Source organism: Helicoverpa armigera, chromosome 12 (assembly GCF_030705265.1).
Source record: "Helicoverpa armigera isolate CAAS_96S chromosome 12, ASM3070526v1, whole genome shotgun sequence".
Lineage (NCBI taxonomy): Eukaryota > Metazoa > Arthropoda > Insecta > Lepidoptera > Noctuidae > Helicoverpa > Helicoverpa armigera.
In genome coordinates this window covers 6,938,380-6,955,634 of record NC_087131.1, presented here as the reverse complement: position 1 = coordinate 6,955,634, position 17,255 = coordinate 6,938,380, and the positions used below count along the sequence as shown (strand labels likewise).

General features: G+C 35.6%; 3 protein-coding genes across 3 annotated transcripts; all 3 read right to left on the bottom strand.

Annotated features, from left to right (window-relative positions):
- Positions 1 to 237: 237 nt before the first annotated feature.
- LOC110374639 (pyruvate kinase) lies at positions 238 to 3,535 on the bottom strand. The gene is made up of 9 exons (XM_021332440.3): positions 3,371 to 3,535; positions 2,938 to 3,070; positions 2,601 to 2,824; positions 2,080 to 2,409; positions 1,803 to 1,949; positions 1,619 to 1,720; positions 1,289 to 1,534; positions 817 to 1,039; positions 238 to 588 (listed from the first exon to the last, which is right to left on the bottom strand). Exons 1-9 carry the CDS (start codon positions 3,407 to 3,409, stop codon positions 398 to 400), a joined length of 1,635 nt encoding a protein of 544 aa, XP_021188115.1. The 5' UTR covers positions 3,410 to 3,535; the 3' UTR covers positions 238 to 397.
- A 1,500-nt stretch (positions 3,536 to 5,035) lies between these two features.
- On the bottom strand, positions 5,036 to 8,558 carry LOC110374146 (pyruvate kinase). The gene is made up of 9 exons (XM_021331734.3): positions 8,327 to 8,558; positions 7,932 to 8,158; positions 7,500 to 7,826; positions 7,195 to 7,341; positions 6,964 to 7,074; positions 6,620 to 6,862; positions 6,199 to 6,421; positions 5,856 to 6,045; positions 5,036 to 5,700 (listed from the first exon to the last, which is right to left on the bottom strand). The coding sequence occupies exons 1-9, from the start codon at positions 8,436 to 8,438 to the stop codon at positions 5,211 to 5,213; spliced, it is 2,070 nt and encodes a 689-aa protein (XP_021187409.3). The 5' UTR covers positions 8,439 to 8,558; the 3' UTR covers positions 5,036 to 5,210.
- Positions 8,559 to 9,087: 529 nt separating this feature from the next.
- On the bottom strand, positions 9,088 to 13,032 carry LOC110374703 (uncharacterized). The gene is made up of 9 exons (XM_021332535.3): positions 12,921 to 13,032; positions 12,408 to 12,634; positions 11,934 to 12,272; positions 11,697 to 11,837; positions 11,380 to 11,484; positions 11,045 to 11,284; positions 10,489 to 10,711; positions 10,194 to 10,386; positions 9,088 to 9,989 (listed from the first exon to the last, which is right to left on the bottom strand). The coding sequence occupies exons 1-9, from the start codon at positions 13,030 to 13,032 to the stop codon at positions 9,926 to 9,928; spliced, it is 1,644 nt and encodes a 547-aa protein (XP_021188210.3). The 3' UTR covers positions 9,088 to 9,925.
- Positions 13,033 to 17,255: the final 4,223 nt, after the last annotated feature.

The window sequence follows — 17,255 nt, the reverse complement described above, 5'->3', positions numbered from 1 at the left end:
TCAGAGAGCTTTGCAAATTGCCTCGTCGGCCAGCAAGTGGAGTTAACCCTTTGATGCTGATCGCTAGCGTCATTCCGTCACCCGGACACTCCGCTAAGCTTTGAAACGGTCCATAGATATTCAGTCAAAGTAAGCTACGTTACGTTCGAGAGAGAATTTAAAATTCTCAATAGACATTTGCCGGACGAACGCTAGACCACTCCTAAAATTTTAAAGCAGGCTAAAGCGAACTCAGAGTCTAGATCGAACATTTTTATTTCCGAAAACACTTGTAAATACTACTAAAAGCACCACCTAAAACGAATAGATGTAAAAGGTTTCGTCATTAATGTTATTTTTGATGTTTAATACGCGACTACCTAAATGAAACTATCTGACACATTGAAGAGGAATGTGTTTACAATACGGTGATGGTATCAGCTGTGGCATAAACCACTCGCATAGTGTTCGTGAACCCCGATCCTTGTCTCCATCCAGATACGATGACTATCGGATCACCGATCCTTATGAACCCTCTCTCGATAGACCATTTGATAACGAAATTTACACGTTTTTCGAGGTCCGCTGCCCACTCCGTTTCTGGAGCATCTGGAAAATAAATGTACGGAATTGGAAACTTTATTTAAATGTACGAATTTCACATTTTCACAGCTAGATTGAATTTAGAGAATCAATAAACTGTTTATATCTACGTATATCTGATGCTTATGAGTCGGTCTTAATAAGTTTTATGGATTGACTGTCTTCTGATTTGTTACATTATTTAAAATGATACTATTTTCAATTACCATAATATGTAGGCATTCTAAAAATTACCTTCGTAGATGATGGGGACAATTCCTCTCCACATGTGAAGTTGGCGTGCCACCATAGCGTATCTTGTTACCGCTAGTATAGGACAACGAGGCCTGAACTTCGCAACTGTCTGTGCTGATTTGCCAGAAGTGGTCACAACGATTATGGCCGCTGCAATGGACCTTTGTGCTGCTAACACTCCTGCCATTGCAGCGCCCGTTGATTGGTCACATGGTAATGGCGTCTGGAATAGAATAAGCAAATAGATAATAACATTTGAAATAAAACCATCAGTACCATTAACTGGTATTATAAGGAATTGATAATACTGGTAACAAAAAGCAGTTGTTCCCCTAGCTCTCGAAGCGCGAAATACCACACCCACGTTACTATTACAAATGTCTCCCTTTTTTAATGTGACCTTTACGAGGTAAATACTACAACATTATATCAAAACTACAAATAATTAAATATATGAAAAGGTTAACATTACCTTGTCAATAAAATCATAGAAAACTTGCTTAGTCCAGACACAAGCTTCTGCTTCTTTACAAGTATTGCTCATAACTGCAACTGCTTCCACAGGGTATTGACCTACAGCTGTTTCGGCGCAAAGTACCAGACTATCAACACCGTCCAGGATACAGTTAGCAATGTCCAGTAGTTCAGCTCGTAGAGGAATCTTCTTGAATCTCATGCTACTCAAAATGTGGGCACTCACACAGATTGGACAATTCACCTGTGAATAAGGAAAAAGGTATATGGAATTTCACGGTGATCATCACATTCGCTATAAACTATAACATTGGGTCTCTCAACTCACTCTGTTTGCTCGAGCAATCATATTCTTCTGTGCTATCACTAGCTTCTTTGGAGTGATATCAGATCCTAGTTCTTGTCGCGATATCATTACACCATTTGCTTCCTGAAAATTTGAAAATAAGGTACAAATATGAACCAATCTCAAAATAAGTTTTACAGTTTTATCTTTGGTGCGATTTAATTACCAGCATTATGGAGTCAAAATTACGAAAACCTTCAATTGTTTGTATATTAGCTACGACAGCGAGTTTTTTGCCCTTATCTCCTAATATAGCTCTTAATTCCAGGATACAGCTGGCAGTGTTTACAAATGACGCAATAATAACATCGACCTGAAAACAAAAGAGTATTTTTTTTAATACTGCTTTCCCATTAACCGTGTGCAGGTATTATTTATCTATGAACATTGTAGGCAGCAACATATTTTAAACTAGGTACATAATAAGATAAAATCATAGATACCTGGTTATTAATTGCCATTTCGATATCAAGTTTGTCTTTCTCAGTATAATTTGGCATATTCAATATAACATTAGGCACAAACACATCTTTGTAGGATCCTAAAACTCCTCCTCGTTCAATTTTACACGTCAACGTTGTTGATGAAATCATTTCTACTTTCAACATGATAGTCTCATTGTCCAATAAAATGAAATCTCCTTTATTCATTTGTTCGGCGAAAGACATGAAATCTACGTATACCGTGTATGTGGAACAACGTTCTTTATATGTTTCATCCGTAGTTAATCTTACAACCTCGCCAGGTTTTAATTCGACCGATTCACCGAAAGTCTGAAATTGAGCGTTGGCTTATCAACGAAAATTTATAAATAAGTGTTCGGGGTTGCATTCCAGAAAGTATTATTGAATTCATCAAGTAGAAGGTATAGGCATTTATGACAATTATTTTGAATATGGATGTGTCGTAAGGTGATTTACAAATCACAGGTTATTTATTTTTCTTAAAATAAATAAATACAAACCTCAGCGATGCGTCCAGTTCTGATCTTTCTGCCGGACAGCCTCATAGCTATCGATAAAGGATAGTTCTTGCCCATTTTGATGCTGAAGTTTTTGGCAGCAATTCGCAACATTTTTATACATTCCACATGCTCTTCTCTTGAACCAAAGTTCATGTTAAGCATAGCTGTGTTCATACCCGCTCCTATCATCTTTTCCAGAACTTCAACGTCGTAAGTTGATTTTCCTGGAGTGTTGATTCAATATTTATTTACTTTTTCGTATATATTTTTAACTATTTACAGCAGTATATTATTTATTCTTACTATATTGATAAAGATTTAATTGATTATTATTTACCCATGGATGCAACAATTCCTGTAAGACGCGTACAAGCAGGTGGAGCTTTGATGTCTAAGTTCAGAACATGGTCCAGTGGAGTGTAAGCATGTGCTGCCGACAGCTGCTGCCCAGGTAACTCCATAGCGTCATACTACAAGACATATCAAGTTTCATCAACCCAAAAAACAAGACAAAGGGCCCCAAGTAACCCTATTATTTTTGTGCTTCATCGTCATCTGCATGACTAACTTTTTTTCTGTCATTCACTCATTACCACACTATTTACGCACTCAAATGAAAAAAAAACTCTTAAATCCAGCACTCATATGAAAATCCATCTAAATCAATCACAAAATGTGATCTATGTATTCAAAATTTAAAATATATGGTTTTGGAAACGGCCCTCGGCCAGAAGGTACTTACTCCTAAATAACTTTATTAAAATACTTACTTCAGCAAGTTTAATATCATGTTCTGTTGGCCAGACCATTGTTAAAATGGTATATAAAATAAATTATAACTATAAACTTTACAGTAAAACTATAAATCAATTTAATACAAATTTCTTTACAGATACTGAAAAAATATGTCAACTTTGTCAGTGTCATTAAGTGGGTCAAAGAGAAAATTGTACTCTTTTGATCACAAAGAAGAAGGTTCTAGTAACCCTTCAAATTATTTGATGTTATAAAATATATTTACACTGCATTAATTACCAAAATAAAACCATAACGGCGCGGCGTTTATTTACACTCAGCGATTAGTCTTTCCTAATCCGAATACCCTTAGGGAAATCAAGGATTAGAATGTGTACAAAAGTCAGGTGGATCAGTACCATTCCAATTGGGGTTAAGCTGAATGATAAACAAGTACCCGAGGCCGCAGCTGCTGCGAACAACGTTGACAAAAATAAATAAAGATCAGGTAAATAAACAATGCAGAGTTTTATTTGTGGTTTAACCATTAGGGAAAAGAAAGATAAACACGTAAAGCGATGAAAGAATTCCAAGCCGCGTTAAAGGCTTTTAATAATCGTCTTGGTGTTGGTTGTAAATCTAAATATTCAATAAGAGTTGCCGTTCTGAATAGAGTCTAACGATGTATAGTTGTGTATAGTACAAGCAAGTAACTATAGCTTTATTAGCTTCAGCCCACAGTTTCAGCCGCCATAACTGACATAAGCCACATTTCCATGCAGTGGTTTTCCTTGACAGAGGAGTAAACATATTGCCTCCATACATTAATTCTTACAAACTTCAACGTTTATTGTAAACCCGTTACAGAAATGCAGGTTATTATGAGGATTCCTTTCTGCGAGCATGCCGTGTGTGTCAATATTCAGTCTGCATTAATTATTAGGTATCGATCATACATAATTTCTGCTGAAGACGGTAATCAATGAGCGTCTCAACATCATTCAACTGGGTTAGTTAAACAATTGCAGGGTGCTATCGGGCGAGGCTCGAAAAACTATTTCAAGTTTAGGTACATAAGTTTATCTCTGATGGCTTCACTTTGAAATCATAAGATACAACTTCCATGGAATGAATTGACGAATAATCCTGTCCAATAGTCACTTCGTATACAACGAATTTTCTAAGTACATACCTTATATAGTACTCATTGTAAAAATATCCATACTTGTTCGGAAGCCTGTAAACAAAATGTACTCAATGATTTCCTTGTGGTCTCCAATTCCTATAGCTGCCACCGTTACGTACATGTCTGATAGTATCACGGGCTCAAGGGAGGCACAATCTATAAAATTCTCGTCCTTCTGATACGTAAACCTTTTGTGTTCAGACTCACACCGTCTCCCAAAGGCCCACATCAAGAGTTACAATGAAATTCACGAATCGTGATGCGAAAATATATTCAAGTCAAATATATTCCACTTTTCGTTGAACTACAGAAAATGCTTGCTTTATATTTTATGGTGTATGAATAGTTCTATTTGGTTTATTTTAAACCAGACTATTTTGTGTTTAATACGTTGTTGGAATATTGAAATGGCTGGAATTTACGAATTAAATCTGTTAATAATCTGTTAATACACGAATCATGTGATACCTATTTTTTTTGCAGCAAATTGTAAATAAATAAAACACGCAAAGTTATGCTGAAACTAGTTTACTACTAGCGCTATGGAAAATATACTACGAAATAAATAAGCTCTCTGATGATAGACGTTAAGGGACTTTAAGCCGAACCAACATCACATGCTATTAAATAATCACGTAACATTGAATCACCCACGAGTCTATGCATAAAATTAGTTCCGCTCGTTGGTTCTAATCAGCACTCTCTTCTATTTCATCTTCTCCTTCTAAGTTTTCTTCTTCTTCTCCTTCTGCTTGTCGTTCTTCTTCTTCGCCTGCCCCCTCCTCTTTACTTTCTGCTTCTGCTTTTATTTCTTCTTGCCCTTTACTTCCTTCCTCTTCAATTTCTAGATTAGCCTCATCTGTTCCTACAGTAGCCGTTGTATCTTTAGTATCTTCTTCACTAACTCTAAGCTCATCAGTTTTATCAACAGTAGTTTTTTCTTCAGTTATTTCTTTCTTTTCTATCACCAATGTGGTTTTCACTGTTTCAGTTTTCACTGTTTCAGTTGTCACTGTTTCAGTGGTCACTGTTTCAGTGGTCACTGTTTCAGTTGTCACTGTTTCAGTTTTCACTATTTCAGTTGTCAATGTTTCAGCGGAGTCTGTTTTATTCTTCTTTTTACTTACAGGTACGGGAGCGTAGGAGTTGATATCGAAATCGTGGTAAGATTCGGGGCATCTGAAAATAGACGTTATATTATTATGTATACCCATACCATTATTGTTTTTTTTAATACTTTATATAAAAACTTTGTTAGTTAGCACAAAGTTTCGCATCAATGGTTTTGTTGCTTTTTCTCTGTAGATATTTATTCTTACATATTTAATACTCACTCAACCGTGTTTTTCTCTGTCATGGTCACATTCCAAACTCTAACGGCATCGCAAAAAGAGCTGCCTTCAGTTCCCTTTTCTAGGGTGATGTAGGCATCTCCGTACATAATCCAGTGCTTTTCGACAGCATACTGCAGCGCGAAGTCAATCCGGGCTTGAACAGTGCTGAACCACGTTCTGCGTGGTGAGCCTGAAGTGTTTTGTTTAGTTAGATTGTATCGGAATGAAAATTGATCACCTTCGCCACAAAAGTTATCTTTTGCACCAATAACAAACGGTAGAAAAAAGTACAACCAAATATACTAAGCCGCCTATTTTGATGTAGATGAACTATCACGTTTACCTTTATACAAAAGCGGTATAACACTTCTAAAGGTTTTTAGTAATCGTATGGTTCTGATTTTGGTGCTGACACCAATGACTATACTATTTGGCCGCAACCAATTCAGAAGGTAGGCCGTACGGCCGGTGACCGTCGGCACTATTATGAGTCGAGCATTAGTCTGATTAGCAACGACAGCACAAGATACAGCACTGGCTTCGGCGGCATTCACTGGCATTTTTATCTGAAAAAAAGGCAATAGATATTTTGTTGCTGACGATAACATTTTTTTAACTGCTTGAATGCCGCTAATAAGAGAACAATTGAAGATCAATTATGTCTCGAGGCATACAAGGGGTGTAATTTTTAGCGTAGAGAGAGTCTATCAGTATGCAAAGAACTAAGAACAAAAGACACTGTTACAGTGTCCTATTGTTCTTACCTGAGAAACAAGCTGCCAAAATTCAGTCCTATTCATACAAAGCGGTTCCACAGTAGCACATAGTTCGTTCATCATTTTCATAGCATCACACATATAGTTTATATCTGGTGATTCACTGAGGGCGAAACCAGATGCACCTTCTAATATGGCATTTGTAACGTCAGATATTTCTCGAGTGCTTATTTGGCCAGTCAATAGGGCTTCTTGGAATACTTCACCTGATATGTAAAATGGTTTGCCGGCCTAAAAAGTCAGATCAAAATCATCGTGTTCATATATAGGTTTCGCAATTCATATTGAGAAATCCATTGCTGCAAATTATGATAAGGGCAAATTATAGGTACCTGTCGACATTTTCCTGCAATGATGCTCTGTATATGACCCATGCGATTATACAAAGCTGGTTCAACTTCATAAGCCAAAAACTCTCTCGATAGCAATATGCCATCTGCTTCCTGAAAAAAAATACAGATTGTGCAATACTTTTCACTGTCATAGTTTGAAAAGGCAAGGAATTATTTAGGTTTGTAACCGGACATCTTTTGTAGGATAATTTAATAAAATGAAAATCTTACTCTAACAAAGTCATCTATGCTGGTTAGTCCTTCTTGAGTAGAGATACCAGTAATGATAATGGGCCTTTTAAGTTTGGATCCAAGGTACTTCTTTATCCTCGAGATAGTTGCAATATTTCGTGGGTAATTTATAATTATCATGTCCACCTGGAAACATTTAGTTGTGAGCATCTTAATTTTTAATACTTACGCGACAAAGCGTCGTCATGAATGCAGATACTTACAAGTGTGTTCATATATTACAGTGCCTACAACTAAAAATATAGATGAATGGTCCTTACTTAAATATAGAAGTCCCTACTTACTTGGTATTCAACAGCAAATCTAATAAGATGCAAATCCTTCTTCGATATATAAGGGCGAGTTCTTACAGCACCCCTCATACACACGTAGGCCATATTTTGTAAATAACCGCCTTTAACAACCTTACATTTTACGGCATTGTCGTACTTTGCTATGCACTCCATAATTATTTCGTCTTGGGATATATTAATTGTCATTCCTAATGTTACATCGGACGTCAAGTAAGGGTTATCAACGAATATACTCTTTTCGTTGCATTTATCGAATTCCGATATTTCTGTTGTCAGTATGACTTCACTGCCTTCATTTATGTATAATTTCGTGACATCCTGAAATATGTCGTGAATACTCATTCATGGTTTAAACAACGGGCAAGTGTAGCGTAAAGAAGGCATAACGATACTATTTGTCTAAATTACTAATAGAAGGATTACCTCTTCCAAAAGTCCTGTTTGAACGACACTCGTTTTAAGTTCAACACAAGTCGCACAGGGCCATTCAAGTAGTCCATATTTTCGAGCCAAAAACGATGCCGCTCTATCAAACCTGTTTATCAATTTTACTTTATCAGTTTTGGTACTATGTGATGTTTTGAACCGTGCCACGTTCATGCCCATTTCCATCATTTTTTCAATGTCTACTAGTTGTATTTGTGCATCCGCTGAAAATGAAGAAGCGCTAATTATATCTGCTATTAAAATAGTAATTCCAGCTATACTGGAAGCTACGCCAGAACTATATGTACAGGGTAATGCATGCATGGCAGAAGCAATCAATGCGTTTACTTTTTGGAGATTACGTAGACGATCTAGAATATTCTATTGTTTACCAATTGTAACAAATATAAGACTCCGTCTGTGTCTAAATGGGCGCCCTGTTACATGTTTAACATTTGCGATGTCGATGTTCCCAAATTCCATATTATCCGCTTCAATATCCATATTGAGGCCGGTATAATTATCTACTACAGTAAAAATAAGAAATTATTCTATGAAAATAAAATAAATTATCAATACAAAGTAAGAATTTTATAAAATCTGTAAGCTCATTGACGTATAGATATGTCATAGAGAATTCTTTGGAAAAGAAAAGAAGGTTTTCTGTCAGAGGTTTCTGTATCGTTGAGGTTTTGGCGGTTGTGGATGTTTTTTTTTCTTTTATACTATATAGCTGTTTCCTGTGGTTTTGTTCGCGTTTCGAAGGACGACTTTGCCGACCTGGATAAAAATGCTTTTACTCAAGGAAGTTTGTTTGAAACAAACAAGTTTGTATAATATAGCCCGCCACAGATATATGTAGATATACACAAAAGTCTTTGAGGCAAAAGCAGTCGAACATTGTATTATAATGCTTTCATCACTTTTCATCTTTTACTGATGTACTTTGTACTCCAGGGTTGGGTTGCACCATGCAACTATAAACCAAACCTACTTTTTCTTACAATATAACTCAGTTATCTTCTTCTCAGTTCAGTTATAATTAAATAAGTAGTGCAACTGGTTGTAGATACTGAATGTGGAAATAAAACACTTAAATTAATAAAAAAAAGTAAAACTAAAAAATAAAAATAAACAGAATGTAATATACCAATTGAAAAAACATACAAAATTCAAAAATAAAGATGTACATTAAAACATGATTTGATAAAAATAAATATTCGGGAGCGCACTGAGTTGTGTCATATGGATATGAAAAAAAGTCCCCGTAAAATTTTTTGGAAGGTAAATCGATTATAATCAAGCAAATCTTCTTTTCATCCCACCATCTCGGAAAGAGTAGTTTTACTCTTTGATATCTGAGCGCAAAAGCCGTTTTTATCCTCTAGAGCGGCAAAGTGATTTGAATTTAGAACATCGTGTGCAATACTCCATTTGTGACAATCTTGATAAGACTTTTCAAACAAATACATATTAAACAAATAAAATACTGCTTAAATTAATTATTCAATTAATTAAGTAATTTTAATTATTGTTTTTACATAGACTTTTAACCTCATTTCATTTTTAAACTGAGTTTTCAAATAAATGAACTTTAATAAGTACTTCTTTTTAATTTGATACTCATATGTGCGCGCCATTTTGTTTTTATTTGTATTTAGTAATTTCCTCGATGAGGTGGGATGAAAAGTTGCGTGTTGCACTCGAGTGCAAAGATTTTTCACCTTGTGCTCTTTTGATTCCCTCGCTATCGCTCAGGATTCTAATTATTGAAACACTCGCTACGCTCGTGTTTCAATTTTAGAATCCTTCGCTTGCTCAACAACAACTTTGCACTCTTGTATAACAAATAACTATTCCTTATTCCTCTATAGTTTTATATGTATAGTGTAGGTACAGGTTGAGGTGTTGAGTGTACATATAAATTCACTTCAATTGCTCGTCCATAGTCCTTGCTTGTCCTGATACTCCACAAATAGGTTACTGAATAATTATTTGATATTTTCACTGATGAGCTCTTTTTGTATTTTAGTAACTTCCTTCCTTCTTTCGACCCTGAAAATAATATTTGTATGTTATTTTTTTCTAAATTGCATTTGTATGATGTCTAGCTAGTCTATACTGTTTATTTTAATGTTCACAGTGGTTTTCATTGTTTAATTTTCAATATATGCAAAGTTCAATACCTATCTGGAAAATGGGCGTTAAACCTTTTTGTACGAAAAGGTAAGTAAGTAGTTAATAAAGATCAGAACTTACTCTAATCGCACAATATCTGTATCAGAGAGAGCTGAGAGAGTGCTGACTTGGTCACAATAAGAGGAGGTCGGTAAACTTTTTCTAAGAACCACGTAGGGGCTACCACAGTTCAGAACTTCAAATTTCAGACCAGAGGAAACGGCGAACTTCAAACGAGCTTCCATTTCATTTTGCCAGCCTGTGAGTGGCTTTTCTAAAAATAGAATTGCCAAATAGGGCACACATGAAAGTACAATTAAACATGATAAGTAGCCGTAGTCGAATTAGTAAACATGAGGTTAAAAAATACACTCACTGTCATAAACGATAGCAATGACTCCTTTGAATAGCTGTAGTTGTTTGGCAACTATGATACTTGAAGTGATAGCAATAATGATATTTTCCGAAGTCATATGGGCCACTTGCCTGACCGTCCTGCCAGTGACAGTCGGAACGATGATGACCGCAGAATGGGTGATTCTGGCTAACAACACAGCTGACACAACAGCGGCTTGAGCTGCTGTCGCAGGCTTCTTGTACTAAAAAGGAGTTATGCTTAAATAAATCCTCTATTTGTAATATTCTGTTACTAGAAAGGATCATAATTGCATTGAGGATAGGCCACTTTCTTGGATTATCTAGGTCTTTGCCACTTTAGGTGTAGCAGAAGCACCACTGGGGCTGACAGTACTGCAGGGTTATTACCACGGTCTTGGTACACAAAGGGTTCCAGATTGTACAAATATGACTGTCAGTCAGTAAAAGTCTGGGGCACCAACAGCAGGCAACATTTGCTGACTAGAAACTCTTCTTCTAAACTGTACTGCTGTAATGTCATTGACAACTTTTAACATATCAAGTGGGTTACAAACCTCCATCGCAAGTCTCATGAAGGTTGTATCATACCGGGTCAAAGGTTCCACTATTAAACAGATGTCGCTCAAGGTCCGTAAAGCTTTGACCATATTGCCCGGATCTTTGAATGACCGCAACACAAACCCACTGCTTTCCAACACTGCATTAGTAATATCATTAATATCGCATCTATTTGCATTTCCCGTTCTGAGTACGCTTTGCAGAATCTTTCCGGATAAGTATAGTGGCTTGCCCTTCTGCGAATAGATAAAATTTTTAATTTTCTATTGGCTTTATCATTTTACATTTATTGTTTAGATGATGTAGGAAAATAAACAACATGAAGTATTACCAGTCTACATTTAGCACTAACATATAACTGTATAGTTATTATTTTATATTTGTCTTTAACTTCAAAAAATACAAACTCTCCAGCCAGAATAATCCCATCCGAGGCCTGAAAATAAATTAATAATTATATATGTATGCAAAATAACATAGTTGTGCACTACTGAATTAAAAGAAATTACGAGAGTAAAACTGAAACAAAATAATCAATACACTCTTCTATTCCGATTCTTAGTAATATTCATAGCTTCTGAAAGTTTATTATATTTTTTTGGTTGCCCAAAATGCTACTTATTATGAGTCATAATTTCGATAACTTACATCGACAATGCTGTCAATATTATCCAAACCCTGTTGTTCGCATATAGCGCTCAACACCAAAGGTTTGTATTCTTTTGTCATTTCTCTGACTCGCTTCACGGTTAGTGCAGTCCGCACCGAATTTATGGTTATGATGTCGAACTGAAACATTATATTAACAAAATTTATTCATTATCCGCAGTACCTATACATACAAAGACTCAAGGATAAGAGATAATAAATTTAGATGATAAATACCTTAAGCGTTTTTGCAAATTCGATAACTTCCAAATCCTTCTCAATCAACGCTGGTTTTATATGTATCAATCCCCGAAAACAAACAAAACAAAAGTTTTGCATGTAGCCACCACATGTGACTCTGCATTTAACATTCTTATCATCCAGTTTTTCAATAACAACCATTACTATTGATCCAAAGTTAATAGTTATTTCGATGCCAGGAACCAAACAGGGCAACATATATGGGTCGTCAACATAAATTTGCTCACTGTTACATTTGTCTATAAACTCCTTATCAGATGTAATTCTCACAATGGAATTCTCTCTTATTTCCATTCCTTTAGGCATACACTTTTGCTGCAAAATTTGAGTTATTTCATAATTATTATCGTTTTCATATATGTCTACCCGAAAACTCGGTTATTTACTAAATCTCTGTGTATATAGAAATATGTAGGTTGAAAAGGGTTATAAAAGGCTATACCTACTTACATCTTCCAAAGATCCTGTTTTAATGCAAGCATTAGGAACATCAGCAGAAAGAGTTACTGGCCAGGTCGAGACGTTGTATTTCTCACAACACCAATTAACTGCCCTTTTCAATAAATAAAGTAACTTAATTTTTTCTGCCTCCGACAAATCAGTCATTTTGAATCTTACTATCTTTAGACCCAATTCTATAAAGGCGTTTATGTCAAATTCTGTTATGACTGTCTCGCCTGCGGAAGGAAGGTAATCATTAGTTGAAATAATTCAGCTATGCCGATTACACGGATACTATTCATAGCTCAACTAACGGCCAGTTTCTTCATCAAAAGTTAAAGTTAAAGTAATGTCTAAAGTAAAAGTAACGGTCAAATTCGTTTTTTCAAGGCTAAAGTGACAGCAAAACTAATAGAAAAATTGAATTTAACCGTTACTTTTACTTTAGACATTACTTTAGCCATAACTTTAACTTTTGATGAAGAAACTGGCCGTAAGTATTTTAATTGCAGTACTACTTACAAAACGTGAGAATGAAAGGTGTTGAATTATAGTGCCGTTTATTTCCTTCCGTTAAAATAGCTCTTTCGAACCGTGGTCCACACGCGTCCCGAACCTTATATGAATAGTTCATTTTCTGGAAATAATTGATATTGTTAAAAAATAAAAGGTTCACGTGTCTATTAAACTTGTTTTTGAGAAGGATACTGAGAGTCTTCTAATAGCTAAATCAATAGGTACCTATCGGTTATTTTGGTACTTAATTCATTCTGTGTTTGTTTATAGAGTTCAAATACTCACGAGGGCTTAAATTCCTTCAAACGGTTGTAAAATTGCTTTCAAAAAGTAAATATAAAAAATATACGTTTAAAAAAAAGTTGAATTGTTCATATATTGTACATGTTTATAAATATGAAGATGTCATTTGCCGACAGTTTAGTAATGCAAAGAACTAGACAGCTAGGAAATAGGCATTGACATGAAATAGGTATATAAAAAGCAGATGCAATACAATTGTTTATGGAGGTTTAATTAACATGTTTCAATCGTAGTGATTCTACATATTTTACTTTACGCTGCTAAATATATAACCTTTGCACCTACCACTGCTATTTCTCCACCACCCAAAAGTAGACTGGTAGAAAACGCCTAAGTCCGCCCTTGTACAAAATGTGCAGAAGCATTAAATAAAATAAATAAATTGTCAACATCTATTGTAACATTATGGAATGCAAATACATAATGTATGAATATGAAATAATAATCTTTTCTATAAAGACTGTAATGCCACCACGGATCCCTTTGAAAAATTAACGTTTCCCTGCAAGATAAAGACTACACCCAACACAAAGTAAGCACAAAATTTTCATCAAAATGCTAACAAACATTGTCAACGTTTGTCGGCCATTCTTTTGTTATTTGCACAGTTAGCGGCAAGCTAATGGACAAACAAGGGTCGCGCCAATGTTGATTTTCAGTTAGACCGTGCAAGAACGCTTGTATCTTCCAAGATTTATTTACGTCTCAGGCGTTTGCTTCTATGTACAACTTCCTTGGGGATCTTGAAATAAGTATGAGTTACATTTTCAAGGATAATGATTTATAAGTAACTTTAAGCGAGGCATTTTTGATGTGAAACGTTATGATTACCTATAGGGTTTGGTCGAACTCTTTTTAATAGTGCTCAGTTTTGAAGCATAATGAGCTTAAAGCGCAGAAAACATGCTCTTGAAGTTTATGTACTTTGATATCGTATAACAGTTATATTGAAATAGGCACAACTTCACACTCTTGTTTTTGACTCAAAATAAAATAATAATTAACTTAAGATGGAGTCTGCATCCACCAAAAATTACTTATCACCAAGAAATATACACAGTAATTAAGAAAATATGTTATCCTATCCTTGCCCCGTGACGTCACCCTTTTATCGTTTATTGCGCAATTACAATGGCACTCCCGCACGCTCATATTAGCCGTTCTAATTTTACCCGCAGAAAATTTCCCGGTAATGTCTTAATTTGTACCAATTATCCTCATAAATATTTATTAAGAAAGTAATTTTATTTATCTTTATTAATTGTGGTAATCTGATAAGCTCGGTGTTAAGATATTTTTGTGACAATTATACCTTTAGCGAGAAGCACATTCATTGTAATGGATCACGTGTATAATATTTAGTACAGACCTACACATTAATAGGTGCTCAATTTCATTAGCTTAAACGTGAAAGAGAATCCCTGTATATGGGTATGGAATATTGGATGATTGTTTGTCTTTCATGCAAGAACCACTTTATGTATCGCCGACGAGTTATGCACTCTGGGTCTTCAACAATACAATGGAGTGACTAATAGTTATGGGAAATTGTTGGATTTGGTCCTCTCAAATAAATTAGCCTGTGTTACTGAGTGCATTGACCCGCTAGTCACTATTGATCCCTATCATCCCGCCTTGTTAGTCAATATCGACTTGTTTGAAATGCCTTCCTTGGACCATGCACCGCGGCTAAGATATGTTTATAGCAAAGCCGATTTTGTATTAATTAATAAAGAAATTTTGGCAGTCAATTGGGAACAAGAGTTTTCGACTCGATCTCTGGACGGCTCAGTTTCGTACTTTATAGATACTATTAAGGACTTACAAAATAAGTATATACCGCAGAAGCTTGTTCGTAATAATACCTACCCCATCTGGTTCAGTAAATCGCTCATTAGAACCATCAAGGAAAAATACAAAAATCTTAAAAAATTCAAGACTTATGGTAATAAATCCGACGAATTAACTTATAAGTACTTACGAGAAAGAGTCAAGACTATGGAAGCCTCATGCTATAACTCTTACCTGAATCAAACTGAAGCATCTATTAAAAATAACCCTAAATATTTTTGGACATTTGTTAAAAATCGTTGCAATTCTAATGCTATGCCTAGTACACTAAAATACAATAATGATTTATTACTCACTGGTGATTCCATTTGTGAGGCTTTTTCCTCTTATTTCCTTTCCACTTTTCTCGAGCCCAGTTCTATGAATAGTCCCAACACAGCCCCAGTTTCCTCCACAAACACTACTGTAAGTCCCTCTGATATTTCTAACATTGAAATCAAAATTAATGTTGTGACCGACCTACTCCGCAGTCTAGACCCATCTAAAGGAGCTGGTCCTGATAAAATATCTTCTAAATTTCTTATTGAATGTGCATCTGCGATTGCATTACCTATCTCTATTCTGTTTTCCAAATCCTTATCTCAAGGTGTTGTCCCCAGAATGTGGAAATCTGCGTTTATTACACCGGTCCACAAGAAGGGGTCTAAAACTGAAGTTACTAACTATAGGCCCATATCTAAACTGTGCATTATAGCTAAATTATTTGAGCGTATTATCTATAATCAGTTATACCCTGCTCTTGCGCCTTCGCTTGGCTCCTTCCAGCATGGTTTTTTGAAGGGACGGTCTACAACTACTAATCTCATTTTGTTTAATGATTTTATTACTAAGGCTATGGATGATGGTAGCCAGGTCGATGTGGTTTACACTGATTATAGCAAAGCATTCGATCGTATTGATCATGACACTTTGATCAAGAAGCTAAGCTCTATAGGTATTCGTGGGGACCTGTTAAGGTGGTTTTCCTCATATATTAATAATAGATCGCAGGCTGTAGTGATTAATAATTATATATCTAGTTGGGTGTCAGTGCCTAGCGGAGTGCCTCAAGGTTCGTTACTTGGACCCTTTTTATTTGTGATCTATGTGAACGATATCGATCTGTGCCTGCAATCATCCAAATTGCTGTGTTTCGCCGATGACATGAAAATCTTTGCCAAAATATCATCGGTTGAAGATGGATTAGCACTTCAGGCTGATCTATACCGTCTTGAAGACTACTGTAGGGCTAATAAACTCGATCTGAATCCATCTAAGTGTTCAGTAATTACTTACACTAGGAAACGTGCCGCTCTAGTCACCACCTACATCTTATCGGGCCAGACTTTGCCAAGGTGCGATACCATTCGTGACTTAGGTGTGTATCAAGATAGTAAATTAGTTTTTGACACCCACATTGACATTATTATCAAAAAAGCCTCTAAATTGCTTGGGTTTATCATGCGTCTCTCTAAGTGCTTTAATAACGCTAAAACACTAAAAATTCTGTACTGCACCTTTGTTAGAAGTCAGCTTGAGTATGCGTCTCAGATATGGAACCCACGTTACCACAAGTACATCGACCGCATAGAAAACATCCAGAGACGCTTCATTAAATATCTTTGTTTTCATCAAAAAATTCCTTATCACTCCATCGATTATCTTCGACTCTGCAAGAAATATCATTTATTACCTCTCAAAGATCGACGTGAGATTGCCGACTTTCTGTACGTATTAAAAATCTTCAATAACTATATTGACAGCCCCGAACTTCTATCTAAATTTTACTTTAATGTACCGCAAAAATTATTCCGCAATAACCCACCCCTACGTGTGCCTCTAGCATCAACAAATTACAGACAGAATAGTTTTATTATACGAGCGGGTAGACAGTTCAACAATATATGTAAGCAGTATGACTTTGATCCCTTTACGACTAGCGTGGCGTCGGCCAGAAGACGCATTAGCCTAAAGTTTTTTAAGTAGCACTTTGATTGTTTCCCTAGTTTTTAGAAATGTTTATAATATTTTTATTATTTAGTACTTTTTGTTTGTTAACTAAAGGTTTCTAGTTAATACTAATTGATCCTTGCAATTACCTTGTATAATAAGCTGTAATGGCTGTGTAAATATTGATATGCTCACTTCTTAATTGTAAGTCTGTTGCTATACGTGAGGACTTGTAATTGGCTTTCCGTAGTTTAGGTT

Bases quoted from the DNA above. Each gene is read 5' to 3' on its own strand.
- LOC110374639 (XM_021332440.3), bottom strand. From the start codon at position 3,409: ATGGTCTGGCCAACAGAACATGATATTAAACTTGCTGAA. The intron at 1,950-2,079 runs GTATCTATGATT...TTTTGTTTTCAG, and splicing joins AAATGGCAATTAATAACCAG to GTCGATGTTATTATTGCGTC. The intron at 1,040-1,288 runs GTAATGTTAACC...ATTCTATTCCAG, and splicing joins TCTATGATTTTATTGACAAG to ACGCCATTACCATGTGACCA.
- LOC110374146 (XM_021331734.3), bottom strand. From the start codon at position 8,438: ATGGATATTGAAGCGGATAATATGGAATTTGGGAACATCGACATCGCA. The intron at 8,159-8,326 runs GTAAACAATAGA...CTTCATTTTCAG, and splicing joins TCTTATATTTGTTACAATTG to CGGATGCACAAATACAACTA. The intron at 6,422-6,619 runs GTAAGAACAATA...CCTTTTTTTCAG, and splicing joins TTTGGCAGCTTGTTTCTCAG to ATAAAAATGCCAGTGAATGC.
- LOC110374703 (XM_021332535.3), bottom strand. From the start codon at position 13,032: ATGAACTATTCATATAAGGTTCGGGACGCGTGTGGACCACGGTTCGAA. The intron at 10,712-11,044 runs GTTTGTAACCCA...ACTCCTTTTTAG, and splicing joins TCATGAGACTTGCGATGGAG to TACAAGAAGCCTGCGACAGC. The intron at 10,387-10,488 runs GTGAGTGTATTT...TTCTATTTTTAG, and splicing joins CATTGCTATCGTTTATGACA to AAAAGCCACTCACAGGCTGG.